The sequence below is a fragment of the Saccoglossus kowalevskii genome, chromosome 2, assembly GCF_978046115.1.
Source record: "Saccoglossus kowalevskii chromosome 2, keSacKowa6.1, whole genome shotgun sequence".
NCBI lineage: Eukaryota > Metazoa > Hemichordata > Enteropneusta > Harrimaniidae > Saccoglossus > Saccoglossus kowalevskii.
This window is the reverse complement of record NC_140642.1, coordinates 12009564-12027362: the sequence shown is the minus strand read 5'-3', so window position 1 is coordinate 12027362 and position 17799 is coordinate 12009564. Positions and strand designations below refer to the sequence as shown.

The following is a 17799-nucleotide window of genomic DNA, read 5'->3' as shown; positions in this document are numbered from 1 at the left end:
TTGCTATAACCCTTCATTTCACTACATCATTACTATATCCCCTATATTTTCACTACATCATTACTATAACCCAACATTTTCACTACATCATTGCTATGTCCATACATTTCACTACATCATTACTATAACCCAACATTTTCAGTATATCATTATTATATCCCCTATATTTTCACTACATCATTACTCTAACCCTACATTTTCACTACATCATTACTCTAACCCTACATATTCACTACATCATTACTCTAACCCTACATATTCACTACATCATTACTATACCCCTATATTTTCACTACATCATTGCTATGTCCCTACATTTCACTACATCATTACTGTATCCCTCCATTTCACTACATCATTGCTATGTCCCTACATTTCACTACATCATTACTATAACCCAACATTTTCACTACATCATTACTATATCCCCTATATTTTCACTACATCATTACTATAATCCAACATTTTCACTACATCATTGCTATGTCCATACATTTCACTACATCATTGCTATAACCCAACATTTTCACTACATCATTACTATATCCCCTATATTTTCACTACATTATTACTATAACCCAACATTTTCACTATATCATTACTATATCCCCTATATTTTCACTACATCATTACTATAACCCAACATTTTCACTACATCATTGCTATGTCCATACATTTCACTACATCATTGCTATAACCCAACATTTTCACTACATCATTACTATATTCCCTATATTTTCACTACATCATTACTATAACCGTACATTTCACTACATCATTACTATAACACTACATTTTCACTATATCATTACTATATCCCCTACATTTCACTACATCATTACTATGACCCAACATTTTCACTACATCATTACTATAATCCAACATTTTCAGTATATCATTATTATATCCCCTACATTTCACTACATCATTACTATGACCCAACATTTTCACTACATCATTACTATAACCCTACATTTCACTACATCATCACTATAACCCAACATTTTCACTACATCATTACTATATCCCTATATTTTCACAACATCATTACTATACCCCAACATTTTCACTATATCATTAATACATCCCCTACATTTTCACTACATCATTGCTATAACCCTTCATTTCACTACATCATTACTGTAACACTACATTTTCACTATATCATTACTGTAACCCCTACATTTCACTATATCATTACTATAACCCAACATTTTCACTACATCATTACTATAACCCAACATTTTCAGTATATCATTATTATATCCCCTATATTTTCACTACATCATTGCTTTGTCCTTACATTTCACTACATCATTACTATACCCCTATATTTTTTACTACATCATTACTATAACCCTACATATTCACTACATCATTACTATAACCCTGCATTTTCACTACATCATTACTATACCCCTATATTTTCACTACATCATTGCTGTGTCCCTACATTTCACTACATCATTACCATATCCCTCCATTTCACTACATCATTGCTATGTCCCTACATTTCACTACATAATTACTATAACCCATCATTTCCACTACATCATTACTATAACCCATCATTTTCACTACATCATTACTATAACCCAACATTTTCACTACATCATTACTATATCCCCTATATTTTCACTACATCATTACTATAACCCAACATTTTCACTACATCATTGCTATGTCCATACATTTCACTACATCATTACTATAACCCAACATATTCAGTATATCATTACTATATCCCCTATATGTTCACTACATCATTGCTATGTCCTTACATTTCACTACATCATTACTATATCCCCTATATTTTCACTACATCATTACTATAACCCAACATTTTCACTACATCATTGCTATGTCCATACATTTCACTACATCATTACTATAACCCAACATTTTCAGTATATCATTATTATATCCCCTATATGTTCACTACATCATTGCTATGTCCCTACATTTCACTACATCATTACTATACCCCTATATATTGTAACTACATCATTGCTGTGTCCCTACATTTCACTGCATCATTACTATAACCCTACATTTTTACTACATCATTGCTGTGTCCCTACTTTCACTGCATCATTACTGTAACTCTACATTTCACTACATCATCACTATGACGCTACATTTTCACTATATCATTACTATATCCCCTAAATTTCACTACATCATTACTATAACCCAACATTTTCACTACATCATTACTATAACCCTACATATTCACTACATCATTACTATACCCCTATATTTTCACTACATCATTGCTATGTCCTACATTTCACTACATCATTACTATGTCCCAACATTTTCACTACATCATTACTATTTCCCAACATTTTCACTACATCATTACTATGTCACTTTTACACAATGTCTGTATTGAAATAAAATTCAATTATCTCAAATTTGAATTGCCTGATGCAGCAAAGTCTGTAAATGTGACTGTACATGTAGTAACAACAAAGACATTATCGGTAGTTGTATAATTGGTTCAGTTAACAGATTGAGAAGCTAGTTTTAAAGTAATTTCACACTGTATGCAATATATTACAATAAAATATATGCCTGGTTAGAGCGCCATGTCACCTCCTTAAATACTGCATGAATAAATAATTGTTTCTAGGATATATGTAATATTACTATTATTATTTGCAGCTGAAATCTACCTAAGTATGAAAAAGCCTGATGAAGCGACTGCATGCATACAGGAAGCCAGCAGTATATTCCCACTATCACATCATGTCATGTTTATGGTGAGTGTCTTTTAGATTGCCTCAAATCATCAGTGACTGACATCACTGCTAAATTACTCAAATCTGACTGGATTATTCCCTGGTGATTTGTTTCGAAGATTGTTCAAATCTTGCTCAATGTTGTCATCTTCCCTGTTTCTGTTTTATTGAACTTGCTATATTAGAAGCACATCTCCAATGAAAGAGCATATACAAAGCCTTATGTGTGTGTCACTGCCTTTTTAGCTCCGCTGTCGACTTTTTCGAGCTAAGCTTATCATATGAGTGATCGTCCGTCGGTGGCTGTGCCAATGTTTTACTTTTTCGACTTCTTCTTGAAAACTACAAGCCTGAATGCTTTGATACTTGGTGTGTATGTACCTGGGGTAGACCTCTCTTAGATTTGTTCATTTCATGATGATATCTTCAATTCTTTAATTTTGGTGAATATTTTTGTTATTTTTGGTAAAAAGTGATATTTTCGACTTCTTGTTAAAAAACGCAAGTCCAATTGCTTTGATATTACATATATAGATACTACATGTGGACCTTTCTCAGATTTGTTCATTTCGTGGTGATATCTTCAATTGTCTAATTTTGGTGAATATTTTTGTCATTTTTAGCTCCGCTGTCGACTTTGTCGAGCGGAGCTTATCATATGAGTGATTGTCCGTCGTCGTCGTTGTCGTCCATGTCAATGTTTTACTTTTTCGACTTCTTCTTGAAAACTACAAGCCTGAATGCTTTGATACTTGGTGTGTATGTACCTGGGGTAGACCTCTCTTAGATTTGTTCATTTCATTATGATATCTTCAATTCTCTAATTTTGGTGAATATTTTTGTAATTTTTGGTAAAAAGTGATATTTTCGACTTCTTGTTAAAAACCAATAGTTCAATTGCTTTGATATTACGTATATAGATACTACATGTAGACTTTTCTCAGATTTGTTCATTTCGTGATGATATCTTTGATTCTTTAATTTTGGTGAATATTTTTGTTATTTTTGGTAAAAAGTGATATTTTCGACTTCTTGTTAAAAACTGTAAGTCCGATTGCTTTGATATTACATATATAGGTACTACATGTGGACCTCTCTCAGGTTTGTTCATTTTGTGATGATATCTTCAATTCTCTAATTTTGGTGAATATTTTTGTAATTTTTGGTAAAAAGTGATATTTTCGACTTCTTCTTAAAAACCAAAAGTTCAATTGCTTTGATATTACATATATAGATACTACATGTAGACCGTTCTCAGATTTGTTCATTTCGTGATGATATCTTCAATTCTCTAATTTTAGTGAATATTTTTGTCATTTTTGGTAGAAAATGATATTTTCGACTTCTTGTTAAAAACTGTAAGTCAGATTGCTTTGATACTATACATATTGTTCATTTTCTAATGATGTCTTCAGTTCTTTAATTGAAATGTGCATTGCTATCAGCGGAGCTATCTCAGCCGATAGGCTGCTTGTATATAAAAAGTGATATTTTCGACTTCTTGTTAAAAAGCAAAAGTCCAATTGCTTTGATATTACATATATAGATACTACATGTGGACCTTTCTCAGATTTGTTCATTTCGTGATGATATCTTAAATTCTCTAATTTTGGTGAATATTTTTGTCATTTTTGGTAAAAAGTGATATTTTTGACTTCTTGTTAAAAACAGCAAGTCTGATTGCTATACATACTATACATATTGTTCATTTTCTAATGATATCTTCAGTTCTTCAATTGAAATGTGCCTTGCTAACAGCGGAGCTATCTCAGCCGAGAGGCTGCTTGTTTTTCTTTCAGAATTGTTGAATTTTCTGGCAATACTAATATTAATTTTTTTAACAATTTTACTTGCTTCTGTTACACAACAAAAAACATTTTGCATGAAAAATCATAAATTTAATGACAATTTCAAAATCAAAATAAAATTCTGTTTGCACTTCAATTTTAGGAGAAAAATGAACACAATTTTGTTTCTAGCTCGTTAAAATCAACAAACTCAAAGGATGATACAACAATACAATATTACAGATATGCAAATGAGTTGCTATTCCTTCATTGTGATTGGTGTGAAAAACCTTGGTGCCAGACACCTAATTGTGTTAATAACTCCTGTACTAATGACTAGTGTAGTTTGCTTCTTAAAGATCTTTAATAACCACTTAACTTTGAAAGCTCAGGAAGTGAACCTGGAGGTGACCAGTGTTATTAGCAGAAAGCAATTAGCACAACTGGCAAGACAAAATTGTACAGAACGATTTACGAACTAGCTTAGAATTAAAATATTGTCCTTCACCCAATAAAGTAATAAAAATAATCCACACTAATTCTTCACAGACAACCCCCCCCCCCAGCAGAATAATCTCCTGCCCCTGTTAGTCTGAATAGAAATTACAGTATTACAGTTAATAATGATACGTTCAATAGTCTGCACTTTGCCTCAATTCTCTGTAATGATGTGAGTTTTCAAAGAAGTGAAGGCATTTTATTTTATGCGACAGCTTCTTGAATAGTCTGTCTCAGTTGACTCTATTAATTTTTTTTTCTGCGTTTAAATAAATGTACATTGACATTTGTACAAGCAAACAGTGTTCCATGATTGTAATCACTATACAAAACATGGTTGTATGAACCACGGTTACTAAAACCACGGTAACCGTGTATGAACATATCTCCTATTATAATTATATTACGGTATGATTTAATGATGTCGAACAAAAGACTTCCCGAAATGGATTTTTTTTTTTACAGTGACTCAGTAAGTCAGTAAACGCTTTGTGACTGGTAAATTACTCTTAATGGTTTTCCATGTACCGGTAGTTGAAGAATGATGCTATATGGCAGACATTTACAAAACTGATGTAGATAATTCATTTGCTAATACTGTGCATGACTTTATTTATCTCATGGCTGTATCCCACATAGATAAAATCTCATGGCTGTATCTGCCATTGATAAAATCTCATGGCTATATCTCACATTGATAAAATCTCATAGCTGTATCTGCCATTGATAAAATCTCATGGCTGTATCTCACATTGATAAAATCTCATAGCTGTATCTGCCATTGATAAAATCTCATGGCTGTATCTCACATTGATAAAATCTCATGGCTGTATCTGCCATTGATAAAATCTCATGGCTGTATCTCACATTGATAAAATCCCATGGCTGTATCTCACATTGATAAAATCTCATGGCTGTATCTCACATTGATAAAATCCCATGGCTGTATCTCACATTGATAAAATCTCATGGCTGTATCCCACATTGATAAAATCTCATGGCTGTATCTCACATTGATAATATCTCATAGCTGTATCTGCCATTGATAAAATCTCATAGCTGTATCTGCCATTGATAAAATCTCATGGCTGTATCTCACATTGATAAAATCTCATGGCTATATCTCACATTGATAAAATCTCATGGCTATATCTCACATTGATAAAATCACATAGCTGTATCTGCCATTGATAAAATCTCATGGCTGTATCTCACATTGATAAAATCTCATGGCTGTATCTCACATTGATAAAATCTCATGGCTGTATCTGCCATTGATAAAATCTCATGGCTGTATCTGCCATTGATAAAATCTCATAGCTGTATCTGCCATTGATAAAATCTCCTGGCTATATCTCACATTGATAAAGTCTCATGGCTGTATCTGCCACTGATAAAATCTCATGGCTGTATCTGCCATTGATAAAATCTCATGGCTGTATCTGCCATTGATAAAATCTCATGGCTGTATCTGCCATTGATAAAATCTCATGGCTGTATCTGCCATTGATAAAATCTCATGGCTGTATCTGCCATTGATAAAATCTCATGGCTGTATCTCACATTGATAAAATCTCATGGCTGTATCTCCCATTGATAAAATCTCATGGCTGTATCTCACATTGATAAAATCTCATGGCTGTATCTCACATTGATAAAATCTCATGGCTGTATCTCACATTGATAAAATCTCATGGCTGTATCTCACATTGATAAAATCTCATGGCTGTATCTCACATTGATAAAATCTCATGGCTGTATCTCACATTGATAAAATCTCATGGCTGTATCTCCCATTGATAAAATCTCATGGCTGTATCCCACATTGATAAAATCTCATGACTGTATCTCACATTGATAAAATCTCATGGCTGTATCTGCCATTGATAAAATCTCATGGCTGTATCCCACATTGATAAAATCTCATGGCTGTATCTCCCATTGATAAAATCTCATGGCTGTATCTGCCATTGATAAAATCTCATGGCTGTATCTCACATTGATAAAATCTCATGGCTATATCTCACATTGATAAAATCTCATGGTTGTATCTCACATTGATAAAATCTCCTGGCTGTATCCCACATTGATAAAATCTCATGGCTGTATCTCACATTGATAAAATCTCATGGCTGTATCTCACATTGATAAAATCTCATGGCTGTATCTCCCACTGATAATATCTCATGACTGTATCTGCCATTGATAAAATCTCATGGCTGTATCTCAAAGTGTTGCGATATATAAGATAATTATATATAATCCAACAATATTTTTCTCTTGGGTTGACGTCAACAGACACCGATGATAGTGATAACATTTTTGTATCAATCCGTGCCATAGGGGAGGATTGATTTTGCAATATGTGCTGACGTCAACATAAGAGAAAATACTGTGAATTTGTACAAACACGCATGTTTTCATTTTTCATAAAAGTGAAACGACAGTGTTGACAGTCGAACCATTACACTGTTCTATTTTGCATGAATGCCTTGCAAATGTACTATGTAGAGAATCTACTCATTCATGATATTTGCTACAATTGCTTTTGAGCAACTGAATATTAGTTCTGAAAATAAGCTTGCCAACATGAATCATTTTCATGCTAATCTATAGTTATCTTTGATTTCTTATGTATTACATCTAACTGTGGAGATATGCATGATATGCATGTGATAAATATCATTATACATCTGTCACCGTAACGCCATAAGTTACAGCGTGCTGTAATTTTGCAATATTTTATTGTGTATTTTCATCCTACCATATAGGGAAATGCGAATCCAAATATGGAATGATTACGCAAGTAAGCATCCTTTAATAATAAAAACAAACATGGCTGCCACCAGGTTTTGACCAGATTCCACACAAAGAAGTTCGCTGATTCTGCTCTAAACATTTTGGATTTCGGCATTCCCATGATGTATCCTTGGAAGGAAAAGATGTATAATAATAAGGTTATTACGAGGATACCTCAAAGTATGCACTCAGACAGTACACCGTCGCATCGACCTCCACTGCGCGACGGTCGATACTCCCACTGCACTGTCTTTGTGCATACTTTGAGGTATCCTCGTAATAACCTCATATTATAACCTTCTGTAGTAGTAAATTCTGAAACCCAAATCAGAATGATCCCATTGCAATACACTAGAAATGATAAATGTGGATGCGAAACATGGAAATAAAATGGTGGCAGCAGTGAAAAAATTCTTTAAGTGCTTGAAATGAGAGCACTATGATTATAACTCTGCGTATCCTTTATTACGCGTGGGACAAATGCCTCAGTACAAGAGAAAATCCACAGACAGATAGGGCAATATATGATGATATACACCTATATTGTATTATCAAAGAACGCAAACTGTAATAGTTTTGGAATATCACCAGGCAACCAGCTAACGAAAACTTGCAATGTATCATGTGTGCTCCCACAGCCTATGTGGTTATGGAAACAATAATGATGACAGTCCAGTTTACAAAAGTACCTACCCTAATTAGAGATGTGCAAAATGTCACAGAGAGTAGAGTATATATTCACGCTTCCCTACATTGCAAACTGAACTATATTGTGTGATATTTATTTATTCATGATCCAACAGGTTGCCCCCAATAACAGGTTCATTAAAAATAAACTATGATTAAATTTAAATACATATACAATGTATACACACATATAATGATTTGGTGTTACCATGCTTCAACGAATAATTGATATGATAATCATTTCTACGGTACTATATTGTTATGAACCATTGGTCCAACAATTATGCAGACTATATATGCAATTAGCCACCATGATTGGCAAGGGTTATTGTCAGAAAAAGAAAAGTGCCTGTCTAAAATCGATATTGAAAGATAAGCCTGTAGCCACAGACTTGTAGTCTATTTTTCTTTATAGGTATTTTGTTAAAACTGGAAATTTTCAATCTTATATTGACAGGTTTGAAGAAATTTAGTCTGTCAAATCAAACGTTATGCCTGTCTAAATGATAGGTAGACAGGTGGCTGGATAAAAATATTGCTGTTTGCTGGGGAGAACACAGAAGGGCGTTGAAAAGATGATAATATATAAACACATAATTCTTTATAAAATTTCAAAATAATGATAAACCACAGAAAAATTGGTATGATTATAATTTTTAGAAAAAACTTTTGAAAAGGATGATTGCTGTTTGTTCTTTTGGTGTTTTTTCAATAAAATAAAATATTAATTGAGTGTATAAATGGCTAATGGTTGGCCGTCAAACCAGGTAACCAGACTCTCACCATTTATATACTTTTATATTTTATTTTATTTTATTATAACAAAAATTGAATCTATGAAGCATGTCGATATATAGAGCCAATAGATGCAAGCAAAAATATCTTACAGTTTTTAAATCATATTGATCAGATGTAAAAACTGTTCAGGAGGGAGAAGGAAGCGTTGATAAATGTTCAAATTCAAGTTGATTTTATAAATTCAAATATTTTAAAATACATATTAGACATAGATTTTATTATAATACATATATTACAATGTATTACAATATAATACATTATGCATTTCCACAGTAAATAAAATACTGGAACTTCTTTTTACTTGTTCATTTGACAACTTGACTGATATTATTTTGCATTTTAATCACAGTTGCGATGATTGGCTCTTTCATTTCTAGGATCAATGCTTTAATTACCTTTCCAGTAATTGTATGAATAGATTTGAGCCATCAGTGTATGTTATTGTTTTTATAAAGTACACATAAAAAAAGCGTTTTCAAAATACACCCTAAGGGCACACGTCTTCCAATAATGACAATTCCCCAACAGAAAAGCCACCCTTTGTTTAATATTCTCATATGTCAATAGCCAGGTTTAATCAATTCCCACCTATATTTTGTATACCATAAAGAAATATTGACCAAGATGACTGCTTTCAAAAAATCTAAGTAAATGAAATCAACCTTCCCACATTTGCGAGCAATAGAGCAGATACGTTCTGTGTAAATCAATTAGAATTGTCACAGTAAAACCAGACCAGTAACAAAAATGATACCTCTCGCACACTATATGCGTTGTTACGTCAACAGGGTCGTTTTAATGTATGCTTTAACATAATTAAAACTGTAATTATGAATTAGTTTCTTGAAAATCTTTCTCAATTAATAAAGGGAAGATAGTGGGGTATGTAGTGTAAAATGATCATAACTCCTAACATCTCTCGTGAAATGAATATAGGTAATCATGATTGGAAGTGTGATATGCAATGAATTTATGATCAGGCTATTATTAATGCACAGTGATTGATTGATTCATTGAATCTAGATAATGTGTAAACAACTTGAATCGCTTATACATGTTTTATTTATTTCTAATTATGACCTGACGCCATCTATACCATACTTAATAACATGTCCAGTCTATATATAAATATATATATGTATATATATGTTGCATCATCGATAATTCATATCCGAAGGATTTTCTGTATTACATATTGATGAATTTTTCATGTCATCATAAGATGATGAATGAACTCTAGACAAATCCCAATGTAGAATCATTTTATGCGGTGTGACTGTAATTTACGATCGCCCTAATAAGGAGAGTCACCGTTGATGAATTTTTCAATATCAAGTTAAATTATTCATCAATTCATCATCTGATTTTATGTATTCTTATTCTTGTTGTCGTCGTTCTTGTCATCTTTGCAGCGGGGACTTGTTCATGAATATAAGCATGAATTTCTAGAAGCTAAAAAGTTTTATTCAGACGCGGTGTCTATTAATCCGGGGCATATCAAGAGCTTACAACATTTGGGAGTTATCTTGCATGACCTGGGAAACAGTGTGCTAGCAGAAAAAGTACTAAGAAATGCAGTAAATATGGATCCTACTTCACATCATGCATGGTAAATATTCGACCATATATTCATTAAGATTCTAGTACTGTATTACATTGATTATAACTATTTGTAAAAAAACCCTCAGGAATAGTTTTTCAGTCACATCAGTGAATTGCATCATGGGAAATGTACTATTGTCATTGTTATTATCAATGATAAGTGTAGAGAAATGCTGACAATAGGCCACTTTTATGACCCCTAAAGGTCACACATCCTGGTACTTTTGTTGGTATGACAACATCACAAACATACACAATTTGAGCATTTTACTCAGGTAGCTGAAACAAATTGTCTAGGGAATTGTGCTGAAATATCCCATTTTTATTTTTATACCAACAAACGTACCAGGATGAATGACCTTTAGAAGTTATAAAAAGTGACCTATTACCAGTACTGCAACTTTCTCACTTTCTGGTACCTTTTATTTTTCAGGAATTCTCTGGGTAAAGTCTTGGAATGCCAGGATGAATTTGACTCTGCAAGTCAGTGCTTGCTTACAGCCGTGGAGTTAGAATCGACCAGTCCAATTATCCCTTTTACTGCCATTCCGAGATTACTTTGAATATTAATCGATATTGTGGTGTCATGCATATTACTGTACAGAAGCAGCATGTACAGTTAATACTTTGTAAATGGATTTACAAACAAAAATTATCTTTTAAGATTAAATCATGTGCAATATTATTATATACCTGTGGCAAAATAAAGGTCACAGTAAAAAAAGGGGGAAAAAGGAATGAAAATAATTTTCTGTTCCATGTTATAACTTTTATAGTAATTTTACATAATCATTAGCAATACATATTTTAAACATTTGAAATGTTTAGTGAGTATTATTGTCTCCCTGAAATAATAATACCGTAGATTCAAAATATGAAATTCATACTTACTAAAGCCAATTATGCATGCATCATAAACAATTCCATAACAATGTACAAAATTGTGAATCTCATGCATTTAAAATTATTTTTTTAAATTCTAGTGCAATATTTACTAATGAATCTATTATAGATGGCTAGCTTAAGATTTTGATTTCCTCATCCCTTTTTAATCAGGAAGTGCTCCAAGTTGTACAGGAAGTAGAATACCATATTCAATATTCTGCCCAGCTGCCTGTTGAAAATATTGAACTACACTATGTAGTAAACAGATATCTCATGAGAAATGGTCTGGTTCATTATTTTTTGGGGCGTTGAAATGGCAGGTGAGAAATATGGTAAATCTAGTTTTGGGATTTTGTTGTTTGACAATGATTCATGTTCGGGCATTTTAGATTTGTATTTTTTATTTGAGTTATAAATGTAATCTTAGTGTAATTTTACAGCAAAGTAGAAGCTGTTTTCATCCATGTGGCAATTAGAAGATGAACTTAAAATGTTAAAGGCTTTTTTTTATTTTTTCTTAATAATATTTATGCACTAGATATGAAACTGGGAAAGGAGAACGATAAACTTAATAAATTCACATTTGACACTATACAATGTTTAAGAATTGTTACTTTAATTTTATTTGGCAATACACTTTTAAAAAAACAACAATAATACTATTTTATACACACACTGTGCTGCAGGTGGTAGATGAGAAATGTAAACCAAAATGGACGGTATCAAAACATTACTGGCAGTGAGCCGTTAAAGCAGAAACATCACGGTCGGTAAAACAAAACAAAAAAACAAATGATTATTGTTATTACACACAAAATCAATTGATCTGTAAATTAAGTTGTCTGCACGAAAATTACTTTTAATAATATCGCTAAAACCAAGAAATGCACCATACATCAGGCTTGTCTTACAGACTAACCCTGTAAAAAACACTAATACTGTGCGAATCTTTTTGGCAATCATTGGAAGAAATTTCAAAAATAACCACAACAATGTGATGCAGTGCAATTGTAAATTGTGAAATTGTAAAAAAATATACAAAAATGTAAATATTTATCTCATTATTCTTGTAGGCAAGCAGTGTATCGGTGTCTCTATATTACACAATGTGTAGTAATAAATCACTGAACTGTATATCAATGATGTCATTAATGACATGCGCAAATAACACTATTACATGCACACACCCTCAAGGGGGTCTTGAAATGTACTGAATGAAAAAAATCAGATATTCTCAGGGGTGGAGCTATATCACAGAACGTTCTATGTTGCTTAGACATACACGGTACCATGTATTTATATGGCTATACGTGAGTTGCTGTGGAACAACGGTTTAGGAGCCAGAGAAAACAACTAAAGTCAAGAAAACACTCCTGAGCAATCAACTTTATATATGTTACATGTGTAAGGGTAGTCTTGTTATACTGTTTAGGACAGTCCCAACAACTTGCTCAAATTATAGTTTTCTGAAAGTTTTCTACCGATGTTTTCATCGGTGATGGTTGCTAGGCGATGAAAATGCATGGTAGATGTAAAGATGTATGGTAGATATGCAAAGCCATTTGTGACTGATTGTTTGATATTTCAGAGATTTAAAACCAACTTGGACGGATTATCAAGTATATGAATGACCACGTATCTGAATAATTAGATTCAATTCTTTTCTCTTTTTTTTTTGATTATTGACTGCTTATTAAACTTGGTGATCCTTGAATCTGCAGTTTTATGCACAAATGCCGAACCTACATTACAACAACCATAATTACGAATGAAACGTGCACATGAATATTATCTTCATCTTTGCATTCCAAGCTTTTCCCGCAACCAGAATGAGAACTTAAACTGTTAGTCATTAGCGTTAGTTAGATCTAATGATTGTAGATTATTACTAGTAAGTTCTAGTTGTAATAGATCACCTTTTTAAATTATTTATAATTAGAAAACTATGTTAGGTGAAAAAAAAAGCGGTTGCACTGCTCAGACGTGGAATGCGCTAGTGAAAAAAAGACCATGAGCATGTCCCATTTTAGCTATGGTAGAAGGCATGGGGGTCTGGTATGTCTTCTCATAACTTCCTGGTCCTGGTACTTTCTACAGAATTAAAGGTGATAAAAAAAACACAATTACGATGTGTACCTTCACACTACATGCATAATTATTAAATGTGGTTTTTTTTTCACAACCTTTCCCAAAAATATAGCCACACCACAATGGTACTGAGAATAGAACATAGTCAAAAATAATAACAATTGTAGTGCCTGCACATATTGTGTACTGTCATCGTTCTTAGGCAATGTAAAAATTTAACAAAAATACGAGGGAAAAGGAGCATTTTATTTTCACATGGCAAAGAAACTTCATTGCTCAACACTTGTAATCGATCCCAGGAAAACAGTCAACATGCATGTACCTAGAGACTGGCTAACTGCTATGAAGCCACAAAAAAACAAACTAATCAAATTTTGTCAAAGCTCTCCACATTATTCACCTGCGCCCCCCCCCCTAATTGTAATGAATTACTCCCCCAGAAAGTGGAAAAACCTTATTGATCCTAAAATGAGCATTGAGATTTAACCATTGTGAATTTATCTGCAAAGTCCTGCAGTGTTATAAGTCCACAAAGCTTTTTCTTAGTTTGACCTTCAAAATGTGCTGATTATGAGTAATAACGATAATATATTCATCACAATGACAATAATAATGCGCCTTACTGTGTGGGAGGTTCTAAACCTTGGTGTACCAGACTTAAAGCTGGAAGACACGGCATGCAGTGGTCGTGGAGTCTTTGATTCATACTGTCCTGGACCTGGATTACTGTTCTGCAGGATAAAAAACATATGATTAGGTAAAAGACGTGTTTCATTTTTTACTAATCTAATCAATCTTTTGCGCACAATAATAAAAGGGAAGAAAAAAATATTGTCCTTTGTGATTATCTTCAGTGGATTATAATTCTATTATTATGATACTGATCAAGTAATTTATCAAAAAAAAAATGTCCTTCGCAGAATAATTGGATATAGAAATGACACCTAACTTCTCAAGCGAATCCAGTAATTAAAAAAAAAAAAAAAAAATATGCAGCAGATTTGAATTTTTTTTGTTTTGTTTGAGTAGAGAGAGGATTTTTTTATTATTTTAATTATTTAGACATTCTTGATGAGGAAATGATGCATAACTTTATTTCATAAATATGATTATTAAGATTGGTTACCATGGTAACCACACTGGGAAGTAAGCATGTAGCCTAGCGCTGAATAATTCCATGGCAACACGTTGATGTATAACTGTTCCATTGTGACGCTACAACAAGGTAGAGAGAGAGAGAGAAAAAATATCCTATTCTTTTTTCTTTTTTTTTTAAATTGCATAGGTTGTGTATATTACTCACCGGTCTGAAGTAAATTGTTGGGAATCTCGATGACGTAGACTTAAACGAGCTGTGTCTGCAGAAATATAATACATGAAAAATCTGTTGATGATTTATTTTAGAGCTTCACTGTGAGTCAACTTACATGACATTTCAAAACGAACGTGTAACTCCTCAAATTGAATTCTTATAGAATGCATCAAAAATCTGTCTGATTAGTTTATAGCGTGTCGTACATGGCATAATACATTATTTCTACTGAAGATTGCCTTCCGGTGGATAGTTTATTTTCTCTTTTGAGTAATGAGTCCCCCAAAAATGATTTAAAATTGTCGATTTATAATAATATAGATATACATTTCAATTTTACATCGGTTATCATATTTTCATATATGGTAACTAAATAATAAAAAAATATACAAATATTATAATTTTCACAGTTTTTCTATGTTAGAGACGAACTTGAAAATGTCATGGATTTGTATACTTACTTAGACGGCATTTTGGGAGTTGCCAGGGATAGATGATTTTCGATGCCGTAAGTTGTCGGGCAAACGTTACACTCCTAGAACCAACAATAAAGACTATTCTATGACATTTAGTTGGAAAAATGCCACAGTGCAGGTGTTTTAAATCAGTATGATGGTTTTAGGACAACAGTCTACTGTGTTATTCAAAATAAAGACTTAGTTACTACGCTCTGTTTCATGAAGGCATGATTTTTTTTTTTTATATTAAAACATCTATAATATTTCATAAATTTAAGATGACAACTTGACCAACCACAATGGATGGATGGTAGTAAATTGGTCAATGATTCCTGGGTAATCGGCATAACTAAATTTATTCTATAGCTAATGAAATGTATCTTCTTTGGATTTGAATGAAACATGAAGGTCTTCCAGGATAAATGTTTTATAAATATTTTATAACTTTTCATAGAGACCACACCAACTGTTATGTAATTCTAAATGGTAAAATTTAGCCAAGTCATTTCATTTGAAGTTAATAAGGTGTTTATAAACATTTCATATAAAAAACAAACACGGATTTCTGAAATGTAGTGTAGTTTGTTTTTGAATTCAGAAAACATTGACATTATTTTTGTTCTTTCATTGCACAGCTTTCAGTGAACGGTAGTTAAAATATCATGTTTAAATTTCTCTAGAAATTGGCATGCTTTAGCCTTTGAACTTCACCATTACATCGGGTTTGTGAATCATTAATGAAGATTTGTAATCTAATATGTTCAATGTTGAGCTTTTTCAGACAAAGATAAACATCTGGTGGGGAGTGGGATTATAATTGCTCATCATATAATGCATTTGTTATTGCACTAATTTAAAACGCACAGAGTGAAGAGATTAACTTGACGTACCTTGTCCCTCTGACCAGGCAACTCAATTCTATACCGGTCGGTGTTTCGAAACGAATATGTATTTATGCTTTTATCCAAGTCCTTTACCATCTCACTATGTTCATATGCACCGGGCATCAGCATGTCTCCTCGGCGCCATTTTATGATTGCCAAATCACGTTTCCTTCCTTCGCTCTTGAAGGAATAAGTCATCGGTTTTCTTTCGAGGAATTCTTCCAAGAAATCTTTATTATCGTAAGTGCCGGGTACCGGTGTTTCCTGTTTAGTTTGAAATAAAGATTGGGTATCAAAATCTGTATGTTTATTATAGACTATTTTATATATTTTTAAAGAAAATCAATATTTAATCGGTAGAGTGACTGGCTGGCTCGACGTACCCTAATGTTCTTACGCCACCATAACTCTCTTCCAGACACTGGTTCCTCATAGGTATCTTTCAGTGACGTTCGCTCCTATTTTTTAAGGAGAGAAACAAAAATGTTACGTGATACTGTTCGAAAAGTACAACCTGGCTAGACGTATTCACTGTACTGTGTACGTCGTTCTGCGAGAGGCTCTGTGTAAAAGACAATAAGTTTGTTAATAAATGGTTCATTCACTGACAACATAATTTGCGTGAATTGATATGATAGTTTATCTGAGCGACAGTGCAGTATGCAGTGCACGCACTGTGTTCGCGTTTATGCTATACGCAAATAACTTCATTAATTTAACAATAATAAACGTATCCGAGAACAGCAGACCGTGAACGGGGCAGGCACAAAGGCGTCATTAGCGAGCAATAAGAACACATTACCGCCACCGCCACCAACCTTTCGTGAATTCGGTCTGTTCATGACACTCCTTCTCTCTTGCTTCGGAGTCTTCCTGCCCCCCTTCGCTGATACATTCTGGTTGTTTTTCTCGGAGCCCCTTCCGACGCCTTGTTTCGATGTATATGTAGCTTCGGGCGCCATGTTCGTACTATATCCACTCGGCGTCCTATTCGTACTTCAGGCTACCTTGGTTACCACAATTTGCATATGTATACAGCGACTTCTCGAGTGTAAATCTCTATTCGAAAATCAATACTCTTTGATATCGGTGCCAGGTAAACTATTCAATGTCATCCGTCATTTGTTCGTTGGAACTTGGTTGGCTGGTCGTTTGAACAACGGAAAAAAAAAACGAACTGTTTGACTACAGCGCTTGGTGGGGTCGAAAGTTCACCGCTCACACGCCGTTATACATTTTAATTAATTTGTTCCGTTG

At 33.2% G+C, this 17799-nt stretch overlaps 2 protein-coding genes across 3 annotated transcripts in view; one reads left to right on the top strand and one right to left on the bottom strand.

Moving 5' to 3' along the window:
- Positions 1–11585, top strand: part of LOC100374011 (tetratricopeptide repeat protein 7B-like) — a 57798-nt gene extending 46213 nt beyond the window's left edge. For both annotated transcript variants that reach the window (XM_085491396.1, XM_006814698.3), the window contains 3 exons: positions 2668–2765; positions 10726–10922; positions 11349–11585. In XM_085491396.1, the coding sequence (XP_085347522.1) occupies positions 2668–2765; positions 10726–10922; positions 11349–11478 (425 nt within the window). In that variant the 3' untranslated portion in view covers positions 11479–11585. The remainder of the gene's footprint in view (positions 1–2667; positions 2766–10725; positions 10923–11348) is intronic.
- Positions 11586–12399: 814 nt separating this feature from the next.
- Positions 12400–17533, bottom strand: LOC100373857 (protein STPG4-like). Its single transcript, XM_002733318.4, has 7 exons — positions 17361–17533; positions 16926–17000; positions 16549–16806; positions 15662–15735; positions 15192–15246; positions 14512–14619; positions 12400–13891 (listed from the first exon to the last, which is right to left on the bottom strand). The coding sequence occupies exons 1-7, from the start codon at positions 17502–17504 to the stop codon at positions 13778–13780; spliced, it is 828 nt and encodes a 275-aa protein (XP_002733364.2). The 5' UTR covers positions 17505–17533; the 3' UTR covers positions 12400–13777.
- Positions 17534–17799: the final 266 nt, after the last annotated feature.